The sequence below is a fragment of the Myodes glareolus genome, chromosome 9, assembly GCF_982192425.1.
Source record: "Myodes glareolus chromosome 9, mMyoGla1.1, whole genome shotgun sequence".
NCBI classification, from domain to species: domain Eukaryota; kingdom Metazoa; phylum Chordata; class Mammalia; order Rodentia; family Cricetidae; genus Myodes; species Myodes glareolus.
Window position 1 is genome coordinate 19,234,406 of NC_142034.1, and position 17,612 is coordinate 19,252,017.

At 45.3% G+C, this 17,612-nt stretch overlaps 1 protein-coding gene across 5 annotated transcripts in view; it reads left to right on the plus strand.

Annotated features, from left to right (window-relative positions):
- The window catches only part of Plekhm1 (pleckstrin homology and RUN domain containing M1), a 51,683-nt gene that overhangs the window by 19,144 nt on the left and 14,927 nt on the right, over positions 1–17,612 (plus strand). For all 5 annotated transcript variants that reach the window (XM_087909896.1, XM_087909900.1, XM_087909897.1 and 2 more), the window contains 2 exons: positions 8,238–8,619; positions 16,068–16,347. In XM_087909896.1, coding sequence (XP_087766022.1) covers positions 8,238–8,619; positions 16,068–16,347 — 662 coding nt within the window. The remainder of the gene's footprint in view (positions 1–8,237; positions 8,620–16,067; positions 16,348–17,612) is intronic.

Below are 17,612 nucleotides of genomic sequence, written 5' to 3' on the forward strand. Positions count from 1 at the left end.
ACAATTTGCAAGTCGAGTAATGTAAGTCAAATTGCTGACTCTTTCTGGACCGTTTCTCCATCTTTAAAACAGATTTCTCATAGAGTGGTCTGAGCCAAATCATTGCCTGTGTAGTAAACGTATGCGAGGTGCAGTAAAAACCCTGCCGACACGATCGCTCCATGGTGTGGGTAAGGGGACGGTTCTATTGTAAATACTAGAGAGACAATACCAAGAGTCATCTGAGAGAAAGCAATCGACTGAACACGGCAGCAGCATAGACTGCTGCATAGACTGGACATGGCCAGGGCTATCTGTGAGAGAAGGGAGAACAGCCAGAGACAGAAAACAGAGAGAGCCTAGTGAGAATGGCAGCAGCAGAGGGGAACCTTGCCCTTAGAGCGGACAAATGGGCATCTGGGAGGAGGAAAACCTGGGCAGGTGAGAAGATCTAGGATACTAGTGTGGACTTCGGAATGTATGGTATGTACTTGTGATACTGAGGGAGCCTGGAGGCCAGTATGTACTTTGCTATGCAACTACAGGTTTATGTCAATGGATCTGTATGTCCCTTCTGCCAGAGGTAAGGGAAATGACTCCTCTTGGTAGATGGGAACTGGGTTTACAAGTTGCTGAGTAATGCTGGTTTTTTTCTTTTTCTTTTTTTTTTTTTTTTTGAGACAGGAGTTCTCTGTGTAGCTTTGGAGCCTGTCCTGGAACTCTAGACCGGGCTCACCCCAGACTCACAGAGATCCACCTATCTCTGCCTCCCAAGTTCTGGGATTAAAAGTGTGCGCCACCACTGCCCAGAATGCTGGCTTTTTTCTAACCACCAGGAATCCTCCCATAGTTTAGGTTGAGCTCATTTCTGGACCACCTTTTAGAGTTTGTGGGATTAGAGTTTTCTTTAGACCTGACAGTCAGTTGCTCATGTGAAAATGGTAGACTCCAGAGGTAGAGTAGAGTCCATGAGATAGCAATTTCAGATGTCAGATGGAGTTTAGATTGAGCACATTGGGGAGAAACCCCAAGGAGCCATCTCTGCCGTGAGAAATCCTGGGGTGGGGGTGATATAACATTACTTAGGCTAGCTCACCTCACTCAGGCCTTCTCTTTGTCATGCGTCTTGCCTTTATCTCTCAGGAGTCTCAAGACTGGAAAGTTCCAGCATAAGGTCTTTGAGTCAGTGGCTATCCCCCCTGTCTGGGAATCACTGACGTGGTTCTTCTGGGGAAACTCTGAAAGAATTGAGGGTCAGGATGTATAGAAAAGCACCAGGCAGTGATGTGAGTAGCTGGAGCATTGACCACACAAAGGCAGTGCAGGGTCAGTGCTGTCACTCTCAGAGCCAGGCCCCAGAGTTACCCTCTGGGGGAGGGGAGTATGCTATACCCTCATGTAGAGGTCAGAGGGCAACTTTCAGGAGTTAATTCTTACCTTCCACCATGTGAGTCCAGCAGATCAAAATCAGGTCCTCAGGCTTCACAGTAAGTGTCTTTCCTTGCTGAGCTATCTCCCCTGTCCAGTATTTTTCTTTTTAAACATGGGGTCTTACCATGTATCCTAGGCTGGTCCTGAACTCTTGATCTGCCAGAGCTGGGTTCACAGAAAAGCACCACCACACTTGGCGTGATGTTAGCCTGTAAGCTGCAGGGATTATCATTTCTAGATCCTCAGCAGCACTTCGGTTGAGTTTGTTCTTTATGGTACTTGAATATTTAAGTTAATTAGGTATAAATATCCTGTCCTTAATGTTTCAGCTCTTAAAACATCTGCAGGTTGAACAAAGTACAAAACATGACTTCAAAATAAACCTTTCTCATTTTCTCTAAGGGTTCTGTTTGCAGAAAGTAAATTATGGCTTGCCCTGTGGGCAGAGGGCTGAATGTTCTTTGGGTCTGTACTATGATTATGGAGGGTTGTGGACTTAGGCGCTAGACTGCTTGGGTTGTCCATTTACCAGCCTTCTGTTTCCTTGGTGTTGACCATCCCCTCTAACTAGTGCTGTCTTTCCACTGCAAACTTTGTCAACGTTTGTCAGATGTCATTTTCCAAGGGAAATGACTCAGCATTGGAGTTCACTCTGCACTTTCTTCAGTGGCCCCTAATTTAGAGTGAAACAGAGCCACCCACATTCCATGAGGGTCTGCATGGTCAGAGACCCTGCCTGGCTCTGCAGAACTGCTCTCCAAGGTGTGTGCACACCTCTGTGAACACACATATACAAATGCACAGACAGGAGGCTGGGGAGAAGTCTGGCTGGAAAAGTACTCACTTTATCTGAACTGGGTCCCCAGGACCCATGTTGAACAATCTGGGAGTGGTGGTGCCTGTTTGTAACCCCAGTTTTCTGAAGGAAGAGCCAGGTGGATCCCTGGAGCTCACTGCCAGCCAGCAAACTTACTAGACTAGGCAAGCTGCAGGCCCATGAGAGACCCTGCCTCAGAAACACAAGGTAGATGATGCTTGAGGAATGATAGCTGAGGGTGTCCTCAAGCCTGCACACACGCTTGTACCTGCACATACATGATCTTTCTCTCTCTCCCACATACCAAAAAAGGGAGGAAGAGAAGAACCCAGCATTTTCCACTCCCTAGAAGTAACACTCTTAGGTTTTCCTTAAATTTTTTTCTTTTTCTTTTTTCTTTCTTTCTTTTTTTTTTTTTTATTTTTCGAGACAGGGTTTCTCTGTAGCTTTGAAGCCTGTCCTGGAGCTAGAGCTAGCTCTTGTAGACCAGGTTGGCCTCAAACTCACAGAGGTCCTCCTCTTTGGTCCTCCTGCCTTTGGAGTACTGGGATTAAAGGTGTGTGCCACCACTACCCGGCAATTTTTTTCCTTTTGGACAGGAGAGACAGTACTGGGAACTGAACCTAGAGTTCATTTATGCTGGGTAAACTCTACCGCTGATGTATATCCCTAACTTTCTTGGGTCTCATTGTATAGCTCTTGCTTCCCTGAATTCACTATATGGACAAGGCAAGCCTTGATCTCACAGAGATCTGCCTGCCTCTGCCTCCCAAGTGTTGGGATTAAAAACGTGCACCATTATGCTCAACCATTTTTGAAACAAGATTTCCCTAGGCTGTCCATGAACTCACTGTGAAGTTCAGCCTGGGCAGTGTCAGAAGAATTACAGGTATGAGCCACTGTACTGCACTTTTGATTTTGTTTGTTTGTTTACTTCTAAAATAGCATCTCATTTTGTTGTGTTGGTTGTACTTGGAACTCATTCTGTAGACCAGGCTGGCCTTGAGCTCAGAGAAGTCTGTCTCTGCCTACCAAGTGTTGGGAACAAAGACCTTGAGCCACCACACCTGGCTTAATAAGTTGTCCCCTCACTCATGCCCCCCATAGTATTAAAAAATAATTTCATTTTGGCGTTTTCATACAAGCATATGTTTTTGATCACACCCTCTTCTATTAGGCCATCTTACTTTTTCTTTTTCCCTGGTTTTCTTTCTTTTCCCATACTGCATCCCTGTGATTTTACCCTCTCTGATTTCATTGTCTTTTTTTAAATCTAGATCCTATATGTGGGTGAAAATATGCAATGCGCGTCTTCCTGAGTCTTAGTTCTCATACCATGATCGCCTCAGTCCCATCCATTCTCCTGTCCTGGTGCAGTTTCCTCTTGTTTGCAGCTGTGTGCTTACCATGTTTTTCTTACCCAGCCATCTGCGGGTGAGTAGCTGGGTGCCTCTGTGACTGAGCCGTTGTCAACAGAGCTGGACTTCTTAAGATCTGCCCAGGACTAGTGTGGCTGGTGGGATGTAATTGTTCTCTTTTTGTTTTTTTGAGGAAACCCCCCCATTCTGATTTTCACAGTTCTAGACTAATACTGTATAATATAAAGGTTCCTTTCCCCCTCACATCTGCTGCTTATTTAATTTTTTACATTTTTTTATATTTATGTTTTGCCTAAATGTATATCTGTATACCACATGTGTGCAGTACCTGTGAAGGCCAGAAGAGGGCACCAGATCCCCTGGGTCTACAATAATAGGCATGTGTGAGCCACCATGTAGGTGATAGGAATCAAACCCTGAACTCAGCAAGAGTAGCCAGTGCTCTTAACTGCTGAGCTATCTTTCTACCTCCCACTTGTCTGTCTTATGAAGATAATCACGTTCACACATCATAAAATTCACCGGTTTTTTTTTTCCTTTCAGATTTTTGAGATAGGATCTTGTTATGTAGCCTGACATGGAACTCACTGTGTAGACCAGACTAACCTCAAACTCATCACAATCCTCCTGCCTCTTCTTTAGTGCTGTAATTACAGACGTGAGCCAAAATGCTCAGTTACAAGATCATTACTGTGTAACTCAAGACCATTTTTATTGTCATGAAAGAAAAAGGCAATGCAGTGCCATTTGCTCTGTTCTTGCCTATTCTAGGTGTCCTTTTATAGCTGGTTCCTTGTACTTAGTTTAATATCTTCCGGCATGCATCATGACTGAATACTATCCCATTTGGTGTGTGTGCCCCGGTTTGTCACGCTCCTGTTAACAGACTGCTCTCCAGCTTTGACTCTGAAGGTAATGGTGCTGAGCTGTCGTGTCCAGACTTCTCATAGAGAAGAGTTGCTGGGCCACATGGAACTCTGAGGAGCTACCAAACTGCTTCTATAGCAACGGTACCATTTTATATTATTACTATTAACATACAAGAGCTAATTCCTTAGCTGGGAATGAGAGCAGTAGAGGCAGGAGACTCAGAAGTTCAAGGCTAACCTTGGCTAAATAGCAAGTTTGAGATTCTGTCTACAAAAAATAAATTTAAAAAAGTTAATTTCCCCAAGTTTTTGCCAGCATTTGTTGTTTTTGATTGTGGCCATCCTAGTGAATATGAAGCAGTGCATCCTCACAGCTGTTTTGCATTTCCCTGGTGGCCAGTGGTGCCAAGCGCTTTACCATGTACTTACTGAAGATATCTTCACAGAAGTATTTTCAATCTCTTTGCCGATTTTCGCTTCAGTTATTTGTCATTTTATTGCTGGGTTGTAGGAATTTTTGTTCTAAGAGGCCGCCCGACAGCTCAGATCCAAAATAATCACACAGAAACTATATTATTTAAATCACTGCTTGGCCCATTAGCTCTAGCTTCTTATTGGCTAACTCTTAAATCTTAATTTAACCCATTTTTAGTAATCTGTGTATTGCCACGTGGCCATGGCTTACTGGGTAAAGTTCCCAGCGTCTGTCTCCATCGGGGCTACCTGGCTCCACCTCCTTCCTCCCAGCATTCAGCTTAGTTTTCCCGGCCTAACTAAGTTCTGCCCTGCTATAGGTCTGAAGCAGTTTCTTTATTCACCAGTGGTATTCAAAGCACACAGAGGGGACTCCCATATCACCTTCCCTTTTCTGTTTAAATAAAAAGGAAGGTTTTAAATTTAACATAGTAAATTTACATACAACAAAACAGGTATCAAGCAAGAATTACAGTTATAACGTTATATCTACTTTATCTTTTATCATATCTAAGGAAAATTATAACTATAAATTCTTCAACTCCATCAAAGTTAATAGGAAGTGCATTATAAGCAACTTCCAAAACTCTAAAAATGACAGAAACATCTTGCTGCCTGGACAGTCACCCAAAGTTCTTCTGTGCCATTGGGGCACCCATCTTCAGCCTACAGGCCCATAGTATCCAGCAGACTATTTTATGAAGCAGGAAATTTCAAAGACAGTTTTACCTATATTGGCAGTTTGTCAGTCACTTTCTTCTATGTCCTGCAGAATGTCTTGCAGACTCTTTCATGAAGCAGGAACCCCAAAGGATTATCTCACCTTTAGGCAAGTTCAGCAGTCATTTCTCTGTGGGTCCTGCATGTCCAGTTAAGCAATCCAGGCAAGAGCAGTTTCTTGCTCAGATGGCTAGCCAACTCTATAAGGAGCTTCTTTGATGCCCATCATCCTCTTGAAGTAATTGGTACTACCAGGAGCAGATGCATCTCACTATCATGAAAAGTCCTAAATTCTTGAAACACTTTAAATGTCGTATTCTATAGTCTTTGAAAGATTTGAAGAATCCCTAGCCATCTGAGATACGTCTCTGTACAACTAGAAAATCTAACTAATGTGACTATAAGCTTGACTATTATAGATGACTCTCTACCTATATTTCTTAATTATACATTACATTTTTAAATGAACTGCACAATCACAATACCTTAATCAAGAGCAGAAATATATATATACACAGTATAACAAAATTGACCTTAAATTTGTATCAGTAAACCAAAATCCATACCAATGCAAATTTCTATAGCATATCCCCCTTTAAATGTAAACAAACATTTATAGACCATATCAACAAATTTTGATATATTCTGAGTATTGAATGGTACAAGTCTTTTCCCTCATGTTATGAGTTGTCATTTCTATCTTTCTTCCCGTCAGGATGGCAATCAAATCTAGGACTTTGCATATAATGTACAAGTGTTCTACCACTCTGAACTGTGCACTCCAGCCCTCTGTCTCCCTTTCTTCTCTTTTATTGTGTGTGTGTTACTGTTGTTGTGGTGGTGGTGTTTTTAGACAGGGTTTCACTTTGTAGATTGGAACTTACTGTGTAGCCCAGGCTGATCTCAAGATTCATAGTTTTCCTGCCTTAGCTTTCCAAGTTTTGAAATTCAGGTGTGTACCACCCCACGGAGGCTGGCTTCACTTTTTGTTGCTGTTGTTGTTTGAGACAGGGTTTCTCTGTGTAGCCCTGGCTGTCCGGGAACTCACTCTGTAGACCAGGTTGGCCTCAATCTCAGAGATCCATCTGCCTCTGCCTCCCGAGTGCTGGGATCAAAGGCATGCACCACCACTGCCCAACCACTTTTTTGATAGTATTTTATGAATCATGAGAGTTTGATTTTTGCCAGGCATGACGGTGCATGCTTACAATCTTGTCACTCAGGGAGCTGAAGCAGAAGAATCAGCCCGAGTTACCTGGAAAGACCCTGTCTCACACAGAAGGTTTTTAATTTTGATGAAGCCCAGTTTATTATTTTGACCAGTAGCTTCTGGTTTAGATGTAACATCTGAGAATTACCTAACTCAAAGACACACTTATATCTATATTTTCTTATAAGAGTTTCATAGCTTTAGCTCTTACATTGAGGTCTTTAATGTGTTTGAGGTAAGTTTATAAGTGGTGGGGCTAGGTTTCCAACTTTATTCTTTTCCATGATTGGCTCCTTTTCACGGCACCATTTGTTGCAACTGGAATGCACTAGTGTATGTGTGAAAATGTGGTTGTAATGGCTTGGTTTGGTGACACCTGCTGACTCTGTTGTCTTGGAATGTCAGTGGGATTGGCATGGGGTAGGCGAGAGCAGAGCTCTGGTGAACAGGCGAGTGCTTTGCATCCCCAGATCATTTCCATCCACCCAAACTGAGGGGCACTTACCCCATCTAAGCTGGGGGTGAGCTCAGGCCATCTTTGCGCTGCAGGCAGCCTTGTTGCCTTCTGAACCAGCATTTATCCGTAGTGTGCTTGTTCTGTAAGTGAAAGAGGAAATAACCAATAGTTTATTTTAAAAACATAACTTGGATTCCCAGAAGCCTAGGAGAGGGAGGAGCAATCACTAGCCAGGGCACATTCCAGAAGGTCCAGAAGTATACATATACAAAGGCAGTAATGTTGGCTCTCTGTGGTCCTTCGGAGGGGACAAGGGATAGTAACCTCACAAGGAGACACCAGTAAGTTACACCCTTGGGCTTGTGCACACCCTTCCACACCATATGGGAAATCACTGAGCTCCAGCAGAGGTTTTGGGGACGTGAAGCTTCTCTATATCTAGGAAACCTTTGAGGGCCTTTGTACCTCACTATAGCCCTGGTGCCCCATGACTGACCCCAGGCAAAGTACGACCTCGCCTCTCCTGTCCCCTCTCTCAGAGAGCAGACCCTCAGGGCCTCAGCTCTTAGCTATCAAGGAGCCCCACGCTGAGGCTCTACCACAAGTGACACTAAGGGAGTCATTGTCCACACACCCACATTTGGCCAACCAGATTCTCTAGGCCCACACTGTTCAGTTTGGACTCAGCTCCCACTCACTCAAGTTCTCATTTCTGCCATGTGAATGTGCCACCTGACATGGGGAGCTGTGTGGGAGCTGAGGAATGGAGTGGGTAGTTAGAGTGTTGTTTGGTTTGGTTTTAAAATAATCAGTAGCTTTCTATTCTTACCACTGCTCCAGTAGCTGTGGACATCCTAGCCACCAACTTGTCACACAGATTTGTTTGTTTAAAAACTTCTAGGGTATTGTCAGAATTCAGCAAAGCTCAGGTAAACTCTGTGCCGAGCAGCGGACCAAGCCAAGAGACAGAGACCGCCACCACGCTCCAGACCCCGCTGTCCCTCCACAGCCTAGCTGCACATCTGCACTTTGAGGGACCTGCAGAGTTTCCTGCCCACGTTCCCTCTGGGACCCCAAGTGGTGGCCACAGGCATCAGCTGCTTCCCCAAGAGACCCCAGACGTGCAGCAGCTGGGCACTACCCAAGCTGCCCCTGCAGAGAGCTCTTCAGACCAGCAGCCTTCTAGTCCTGTGGGCCGAGCAGCTGGCCATGGGAGTGGTCCACCGGCCCTGGAATGTGATGGATTTGGACCGAAGCTTGTGGTTTCCTCTCCTACCAGTCCGGTGAGTGTCAAGGCTGTTCAGGGGAGTCTCGGGAATGACTCAGAGCTGAAGTTTCCCCATCCGGTGACCCAGAGTGGTTCTGCCATCTCGTTAGCTTCCCTGTCCTGACTGGGACAGTATTCTCAGTGTGGTAATGATGAGCCAATGTGTCTTGGTGTGTCAGTAGTAGAGAGGATCCAGGCATTGCACTGATGGATTCCCATAAATATCTCTTCTTGTCTTCACAACCAGTCCATGAGAAAAGTGATTCCCATCTCATACCACACTCTGCTTGGATTTTGTTGTTTTGGTTTTTATTGGTTTTTGTTTTTAAGACAGGGTCCCATTGTGTAGCCCAGGTTGGTCTTGAACTCACTGTGTACCCAGATTGGCCTCTGATGTGTGATCTTTCAGTACTCCCTCAGTCTCCCAAGTGCTGTGATTACAGGCAGGCACCAAACACTGTCAACCTCTGAACAGTGAAGACTGAAGCTACCACCATTCACTCTTGGAGTGACTCCAAGTGTATACTCTTGGAGAAGCCATTTCACCTGCCTAAGCTTTAAAATTTTTACTATTTAAAATTAAATTTTTTATAAGATCCTGAAATGTACTGAATATACTGAAATGCCCTCTAAAAATACTCATTTTTCACATGGCCCAGGTCGTGAACTTTGTGGTCAAATGTGGCAGTCACTAAACCAATAGTGGCTATTAGGTACTCACTGTGTCCTGACCAGATGGCTAGTGTCATGCGTATATCTATAATCTCAGTGCTTTGAGGTGGAAGCAGGAAGGTCTTGAATTTAAGGCTGCATAGTGAGATACTGTTTCTAAAAAAAGAAAGAAAAATGTGGCCAGTCTAGATTCAGATGTGGTGTGTAAAATAAGCACTGTTACATTGACTTACTGGGGTGTAATTCACACACCACATAGGAGTGTAACTCAGTGATTTTTGGTTTACTTATGATTGTAGAGCTATCACTACAATGTAATTTTAGAATATTAAGTCACCCATTTAAAGAAACTTCAGTAACAGTTATTCCCCTCAACCTCAGACCTCAGTTTGGTCCCCATAGATTTATCTGTTCTGGAAATTTCATGTAAATGGGATAACATGTTTTTGTGATTGACTTCAGCAGTTTGTGTATATGTACACATGTATGTGTGGAACCCATAGGTATGCTACTGCATCCATCATTTTATACACGGGTGCTGAGGATCCTAAATCAGGTCCTCATGTTTATGTGACAAGCATTTTACTGACTGAGCCATCTTCCCATGCCCCTAAGCTTGATATTTTAAGAATTAATTCAGTTGAATATGTTGACTCATGTCTATTAGCCTAGCACACAGGAGGCAGAGGCAGGAAGATCATGAGGCCAAATTAGTCTGCATAAGAAGACCCTATTTCAAAAATAAACCAATAACAATGTTTGCCCATGTTACAGCATATATCAGTTCTTCATCCCTGTTTCTACTAAGCAATAAATACTCGGTGATATTTTCCAGTGTGTGACTAAGTCATGTGATATTTATGTGTTGTTGGGCATTTGGGTTATTAATACTTTTTGGGTGCTACAAATAATGTTATAAACATGGGTGTGCAAGATTTCTTATGGACATGCTTTTAATTTTCTTAGGTACATAAAAGTCTATTAATAGAATTTTTGGATCATATAGTAACTCTATTTTTAACCTTTTGTGGAACTGCCAAATTGTTTTCCAAAGCAGCTGGCCTGGTTTACATTTCCACCAGTGTGTTTCTCAGCATTCTTACCAACAGCTGTAATTATCTAGTTTCAAATGTTCTATTATTATAGCCATCCTGGTGGATGAGAAGTGGTAGCTCATGGTGTTTTTAATCTCTAGGTTTCTGGTGAGTAAAGAATGCCCTTTCATTTGCTTATATAAGGCCATATAAGCACCATAATATTCTGTTTTTTAAAATTTTTATGTGTATTGGTGTTTTGCGTGCATTCATGTATTTTGCGTGCATTCATGTTTGTGCACCGCATGTGTTCCTGGTATTCACAGAGGCCAGAAAAGGACATCTGATTCCCTGTTACTGGAGTTACAGATGGCTGTGAATCACCTTGTGGGTGCTGAGAATCAAACCAGAGTTCTCTGAAAGAACAGCTAGTGTTCTTAACCACTGAGCCATCTCTCCAGTCATTTTTAAGTTGAATTCATGTGCTTTGGTTTTTGGTTTTTGTTCTGGTTTTGTTTTCTGATTTTTGAGACAGGGTCTGTTTTAGCCTATGCTGACCTCATACTGATCATGTACTAAGCCTTTCTGATTATCCTGCTTTCACTTCCCCATGCTTGGTTGTGAGGTAGCAGTCAATTTGTTGTTTATTTACATCTGTTGATTGAGTGTATGTGTGCATGTGAATGTGTATGTGTGGCCACTTAAGTGTGCTATAGCACACAAATGGAGATCAGAGGACATCTTCTAGAGGTCAGTTATCTCTTTGCACCATGTGGTTTCTGGGGATCAATCTCAGGTCGTCAGGTTTGGCTACAGGTACCTTACCCACTGAGCCACCTCTCTGGCTCCAATTTATATTTTTCTGTGTGGACATCTGTTTGGTCTACCTCAAAGTATTGACTCTGACTATGAAAATCATGTAATTCTATAACTGAGTCAGATTCTCTGTATTTACCCTTCTGGAAATGGTTCCAGATTTACTTCTGGAAGATGCATTTTATGAGGCCTCAACTAGGCAATCATAAAGGTGTGCCAAAAGTTGGAAGGTCTGCAGCTCTTGCAGACAGGATACTGAGCTCCCAAGTGTGACCTTGACCATACTGCGTTCACCCTTGCCAAGGGCCTTGCTTCTGCTTGCAGCCTCAGACATAGCACCTCATCGCAGATATGGTGCCTCGTCAGAGTCCCAGAGATGATGGGACTGGGTAGCTGACCTCTCAACATAATTCTTCCCCGTTCATAAAATTTTGACCCTCTAGCTTCCTGTCAGCACCCTAGATAAAGCAAGTTCCTTATAGGCTCCAGCTTTTACAGTAACTGTCCCCTATGCCTGGACCTTTCCTGACTGTGCCCTGTACATGGACCCTTCCTGACTGTCCCCTGTACATGGACCCTTCCTGACTGTCCCCTGTGCCTGGACCCTTCCTGACTGTCCCCTGTACATGGACCCTTCCTGACTGTCCCCTGTACATGGACCCTTCCTGACTGTCCCCTGTACATGGACCCTTCCTGACTGTCCCCTGTGCCTGGACCCTTCCTGATTGTCCCCTGTGCCTGGACCCTTCCTGATTGTCTCCTGTGCCTTAGTGCTGTCCCAGCCTTTTCTGCCCCCCAGGTCGGAAAAGCACCATCCCCGTGACTGTCCTTGTTATCTGTTCTACCTTATTTAGAAGGTGGAATAATTCATCAATCCCTCTTTGGTTGTCTTTTGTTGTTGACAGAGTTAGTCTAGTCATCATCAAGCTTTTACAGCCCTGAGAACCATTCAGCCTTTCTTTGTCAAATGTTTTGTTTATAATCATCCAGCACAAAGCGTTGACTGTGAACCAAGCACCATGATAGATGCTAGGGATGCAGTGATAAAACAGGGCAGACAAGGGTCCTGGCCTTTGGGGTCAGCCACCAGATTAGACAACTGATGATGTACATTATAATTACACTACAGCTAAGTGCTAGGGAGGAAGGGAGTGGAGAGCTCCTATGGGTGACTAAGCCTGGCCTAATCACTGTCCCACACACTGTCTGTTTGTGACATGGGATCCCCTCCTGCGGTTGTACACACAGGCAGTCCCCTTGTCTGGCATAGTGAGGACAGCCTGAACAGAAAGTCCGGTCCTTCTGAAGATGATCCAGAGACAACTGCATCCCTTAACCATCATCTCCTGGTACCTAGTAGTGCAAGGTGGCATCCCTCCCTCTGACTTGGATTCGTAATGGCAGATGCCGCTCTGATGTAGTTCCCAGGTCAGTGGTGATCTCCTTACAGTTTTAAGGAACAGAGCTGGCCAGATGTGAGGCCCTAAGCAGGCAGACATGGGAGGGTGGCAGAACGAGGTAAGAGAAAAGGGAAACAGATGGTTGGTGATCATGTGATTGCCATGATCCATTATTGCTCGGGTATTCTTTCTCTGCCCCACCCCATGAAGCAGATACTCCCTCAGTGCTCCCTCAGTGGGACCTGCCCCACTGTTTCCCATTGTTGTTTGAGAGGAACAGAGCCTTTCTCTAGAGAATCCTCTCCCGGTGGCTGCTTTGAGGTCAGGGGACTCTGAACATTTCTTAGTAGTCTCCCTCTGCTCAGTGGATAGAGAAGTCCACACACACACACACACGAACCTATGAATCCACAGTTGTCTCCATCCCTTCTGATCCTTCTGCCCACCTCTGTTGTTGTACAGTGGAGGCAGTTGGGTAGTCAGGAGTTCGTCCTTTAGACCGGAAGATGGCTCAGTGAGTCAAAATACCTGCCATACAAGTCTAGCGGCCCAAGTTCCATCACTGGATAGAGAGAATTGACTCCACGGGGTTGTTCACACACTTGTGCGGATGAAAGGTCTCCTATCGTTTATGACTCAATGCCCTGCATTTTTGCTTGACATTATCAAGAAAAATGGTATTTGGGAACAGCCTTACAGGATGGAGGTGAGCAGATTTCCCTGGATAGGGTGATATGCTGCCTGAGAGATAAGAGGTTGTGAGCAGGGGTTTCCTGTGGTGAGAGGTGACCCTGGTGGAATCCTAAGGGATAGAGCCCTCTCCTCCTGGGGCTTGCACAGGGCAGGATCACCAGGTGTGTGTGAGGTCACCAGGATAGCCATTGGCTCCTGGGAGCTGGTCCTCATACCCATTTTCCTTGGGGAATCATCTGGGTCTTGGTGACCCAGACATTCTTTGTTTAGACCAGTTTTGCTTGGTCCCTAGCAGCCACCCTTCTGACACATCATCCTGTCCCTAGTGGAAGGAAGCACCTGCCGTCTCTGAAAGTCACATGAAGAGGCCCTGGGGGCCTGGTTCTGGAGAGCTCCCCCCAGTGCCTGAATCAGAACTTGCCTCTTTGCTTCAGGAGTCTTGTCACATCTGAATGCACTAAACCGTCCAGACCAACCCTCTGACACAGCCCAGCCTGACCCCGCCTCCCTGTCTACATCAGCAGGGAAGGCAGTCTTGATTTAGGGGTTGGAAATAGCAATGTCAGAGTGAGATTGGTAGCACTTAACAGAGCAGTGGGGCGAGTCCTGCCCTTGGGTGACTCATTTCCTCTGTATAGACAGTCAGTGCAACCAGCCAGCTTCCTTGCCTCTGCTCTTTCATGTTCCAGCGTAGAAAGGCAGAAGGGCTTACAGTAGTGAAAAATAGGAACTTAACAATATTCTCACAGGCTGACTGGCTCCAGATATCCCCAACTTCCCCTGTCAGTGAACAGACTCACATTGTAGATGGGGGGAAGGGAAGGGGGGGACCTCCCTGCTAGGGGCTACAAGAACCTTCTTAATGTGGGGAGCAGAATTAGAAGCAATAATTTGGGACTAAACCCCACATACCACACCTCCCTCATCCCAAATCTCCAAGACCAAAGAGCCTGAAGTGCTGGGACCCCTGTATTTCCCCAGCAAGAGAATCAAGCTGCGCCGCTTCCTTACATCTCACACAGAAGTTGACTCAAAATGGGTCACAGAGCTGTAAGAGCCAATAAAGCTCCCAGCAAAAACGTAGGCGTAAATCTTGGTGACATTAGTTTCAGCAGTGGCTTCTGAGATAAAGCAGCAGGAGCTCAGACAGAAGGAAACCTGGCTAAATTAGGCTTGAAATTGAAACATCTCTGCGCGCCAGAAGGCACCACTGAGAAGGAAAACAGAAACTGGGCAAAGGGGCTTGCGCCTGTAGTTCTAGTGCGTGAGACACTGAGGCAGGAGGGTCGTCCAACACTAGCCTGGGCTATGTAATGACCTTGAAATCAACCTTGGCTGTAGACAGCGTCTCAAAAATAAGGGGAGGGAGAGGAATTAAAAAAAAAAAAAGACAGCATAGAATAGGAGAAATTATTGGTTAATCAGATAGCCCAATACAGTTCTGGTGTCCAGAATCTGCCCAGAACTCTTGTAATTTTTATCGGTTCCCTAAAGCAGCTATAGCAGAGTACCGTAAATTGGATGACGTAAGCCAGCAGCTGTGTGCTCCTCGGTGTTACTAGAAGCCAGGTCCAGAGCCAGATGTCCGCGGGCTTGGTTCCCTCTGCAGAGGAGGAACCTCTGCCCTGTCTTCCCTTAGGTCTTAGTATTCTTGGCATTCTGTGTGGCTTATAGGTGCACCTCTCCGCTCCCTCCCTCCATGATCCCATGCTTCTCCCTCCTCTGTGTGTGTCCTCTCCTTTCCTCTCTAGTTTTGAGCCAGGGTCTAGCCTGGAACTCACTGTGCAGATCAGGCTGCCCTGAACTCGTAGAAATCTGCTTGTCTTTGCCTCCAGAGTCCTGGGAATGGTGTGTGCCACTATGTCTCCTCTTCTTGGAAAAACATCCATCATGTTGGATGAAGTACATGTGCATCTGACCCTGTGACTGGAGACATCACCATCTGAGGGTTAAGATTTCAGCAGGTCTTCTGGGGCTGAGGCAAAGGTCAACCCTAACAACAAAGCCGTAAACCCAATTCAAAATAAAAATGCAAAGGAAAGGTAGAGATCACCAGTATGAAAAGATGTTCTCTTGCCATTAGGCATTAAAGAAATGCAAATCAGAACTGCAATGAGAACACTTCACAGGTCAGCATGGCAGGAAGACATAGTGGCAGAGGTTGGAGAGTTTAGAAGGAAGCTAGAGGGCTGGCGAGTGCTCAGCAGACAAGTAAAGGAGCCTCCCACTCCAGCCTGACAACCGAAGTGTGGTCCCCAGAGCCCACATAAAGATGGATGGAGAAAAGTGACTAAAGTTGTCCTCTGGCCTCCGTGCCTCTTCCTACCCCCGTAATGTCAGCCTCATGCAGTGCAGATGGGAACGTAAAATGGTAGAGCCACTTTGCAAAGCAGCTTGCTAGTCTCAGTTAAATATGGAGTTTAAGCATAATCTGTCCAAGACTGGGGCTTGGGAGATAGACACGTCTGTTATTGGGTAGGGGGTTTGTTTGTTTTGTGGGTGTTGAAAATATTCCAAACTTAGATATACGTATACATCTCTGTGAGTATACCAAAGACATGGAGTTGCACACTCACCTTTAAGTTGTATTTTATCTATGAAAGTGTGCATGAGCATGCCCTTGCTCACAGAGGCCAGAAAAAGATGACAGATTCACTGGAGCTGGAGTTACAGGGAGTTGGGAGCCTCCCAGTGTGGGTGCTGGGAACCAAACTTGGTTCCTTTGCAAGAGTAACAAGTGTTCTTAACCCTTGAGCCATCTCTCTAACCCCATATTTTATTATATGTGAACTGTAAGAAAATATTTTTAAAACTCTTAAAAGACTGCCTCATTCCTTTTTTTCTTACAGAAAAGCAAGAGCTGGATTTCTGAAGATGACTTCTGCCGACCTCCCCAGGAGCATGCTCCCAAGAGTGCTTCTGATCGCTCCACATCTCCAGATGGGACTCCAGAGTCAAGGCCTGCTCTCCATAGGTGTTTTTCTCAAGGACCAAGAAAGAGCTGTTCCCTGGGGGCGTTAGACAAAGCATGTGTGCCTTCACCAGACTGCAGGAATGCCAAAGCAGCCCCAGCGTCCGTGTTGGCACAAGATCATAAAAATTTCTGTGTGGTGCATCGGAGGCAGATGGGTAGGTGTCTCTAGAGTCCCATCCCCAGGGACTGTGTCTTTCAAATGACGGATCTCAGTCCTCGTAGCCATTGCAGAAGGGTAGTGTGTCCTTCCAGGGTGTGGAGGCAAGGTGACACTTAGGCGGCAGGCAGGGAAGCACTTCTGGGAAGGTGCTGCACTCCCTCACACAGTCCTAGAGCAGTGGCAGAACTGCCCACAGGGTGCTGCACTCAGAGGGCTCAGCAGCACCATCTAGCCAGGCCACCTGTGCCTCAGAGAAGGAAGAAGAAACAAAAGGCCTCATTACAAAATATAAAAGTGGTTTTTTGTTGGTTTTGTTTTGGTTTTTTTTTTTGTTTTGGTTTGGTTTTTTTTTTTTTGGTTTTTGGTTTGTTTTTTGCAGGGTCTTGCTCTATAGTCCTGGCTCACTTAGTGCTTAATGTGTAGCTGAGAATGGCCTCAAATTCACAGCCCTCTCTGTGTGTTAGCCTCTCCAGTGCTGGGGTTTTAAGTGTGTGCCGCTCCTCCTAGTTTATGTCATATATTGACATGGAAATATTGTCAATGAGGTTTAGGATAGCAAAGCCCAGCTGGGTGCCATAGACCTACCGTTTTAGCTCTCAGTAGGTAGAGGCAGGAGGATCTCAATTTCATAGGAGTGAGTTCAAGGCCAGCTTGGGTCTCTTAACATAACCTTATTTCAAAAAAGTGAAATGATATACTGACGATATAGCTCATTGATCAAACACTGACCTAAGGTGTGAAACCTTGGGTTCAGTCTCCAGTCTGTGGAAAACGAAATCAAGACATTTAGGATTGCAGAGAGCCCACAGAATCCTTCTGTAACTTGGAGGAGAGCCTGCCTTGAAGGCCAGCTATCCTACTGGCTCCTTCTAAAGGCCTTTTGTCTGGGTGGTTCAGGGAGCAGCCCTAGCAGCTTTATCAGACCCGCTGTCCGGTTCAGCCCTCCATGTGCTCTTTATGGAATGGCTTGAGCTCCATGCCCTGAAAATTCCTACAAGCATTAAATAACCCTCACTTAATTTTCAGTAACCCTCAGAATGTTTAGGTTTGGTTTTTGTTTGTTTGTTTTTCTGAGACAGGGTCTCACTATGTAGCCCTGGCTGTCCTGGGACTCACTATGTAGACCAGGCTGACTTCAAACTCACAAGATCCACCTGCCTCTGCCTCCCAAGTATTGCGATTACAGGCCTGTGCCAGCACACCCAGCTGGTTTTGTTTTGTTTTGAGAGACAGGTCTCACACTGTACACAGGTTGGCCTG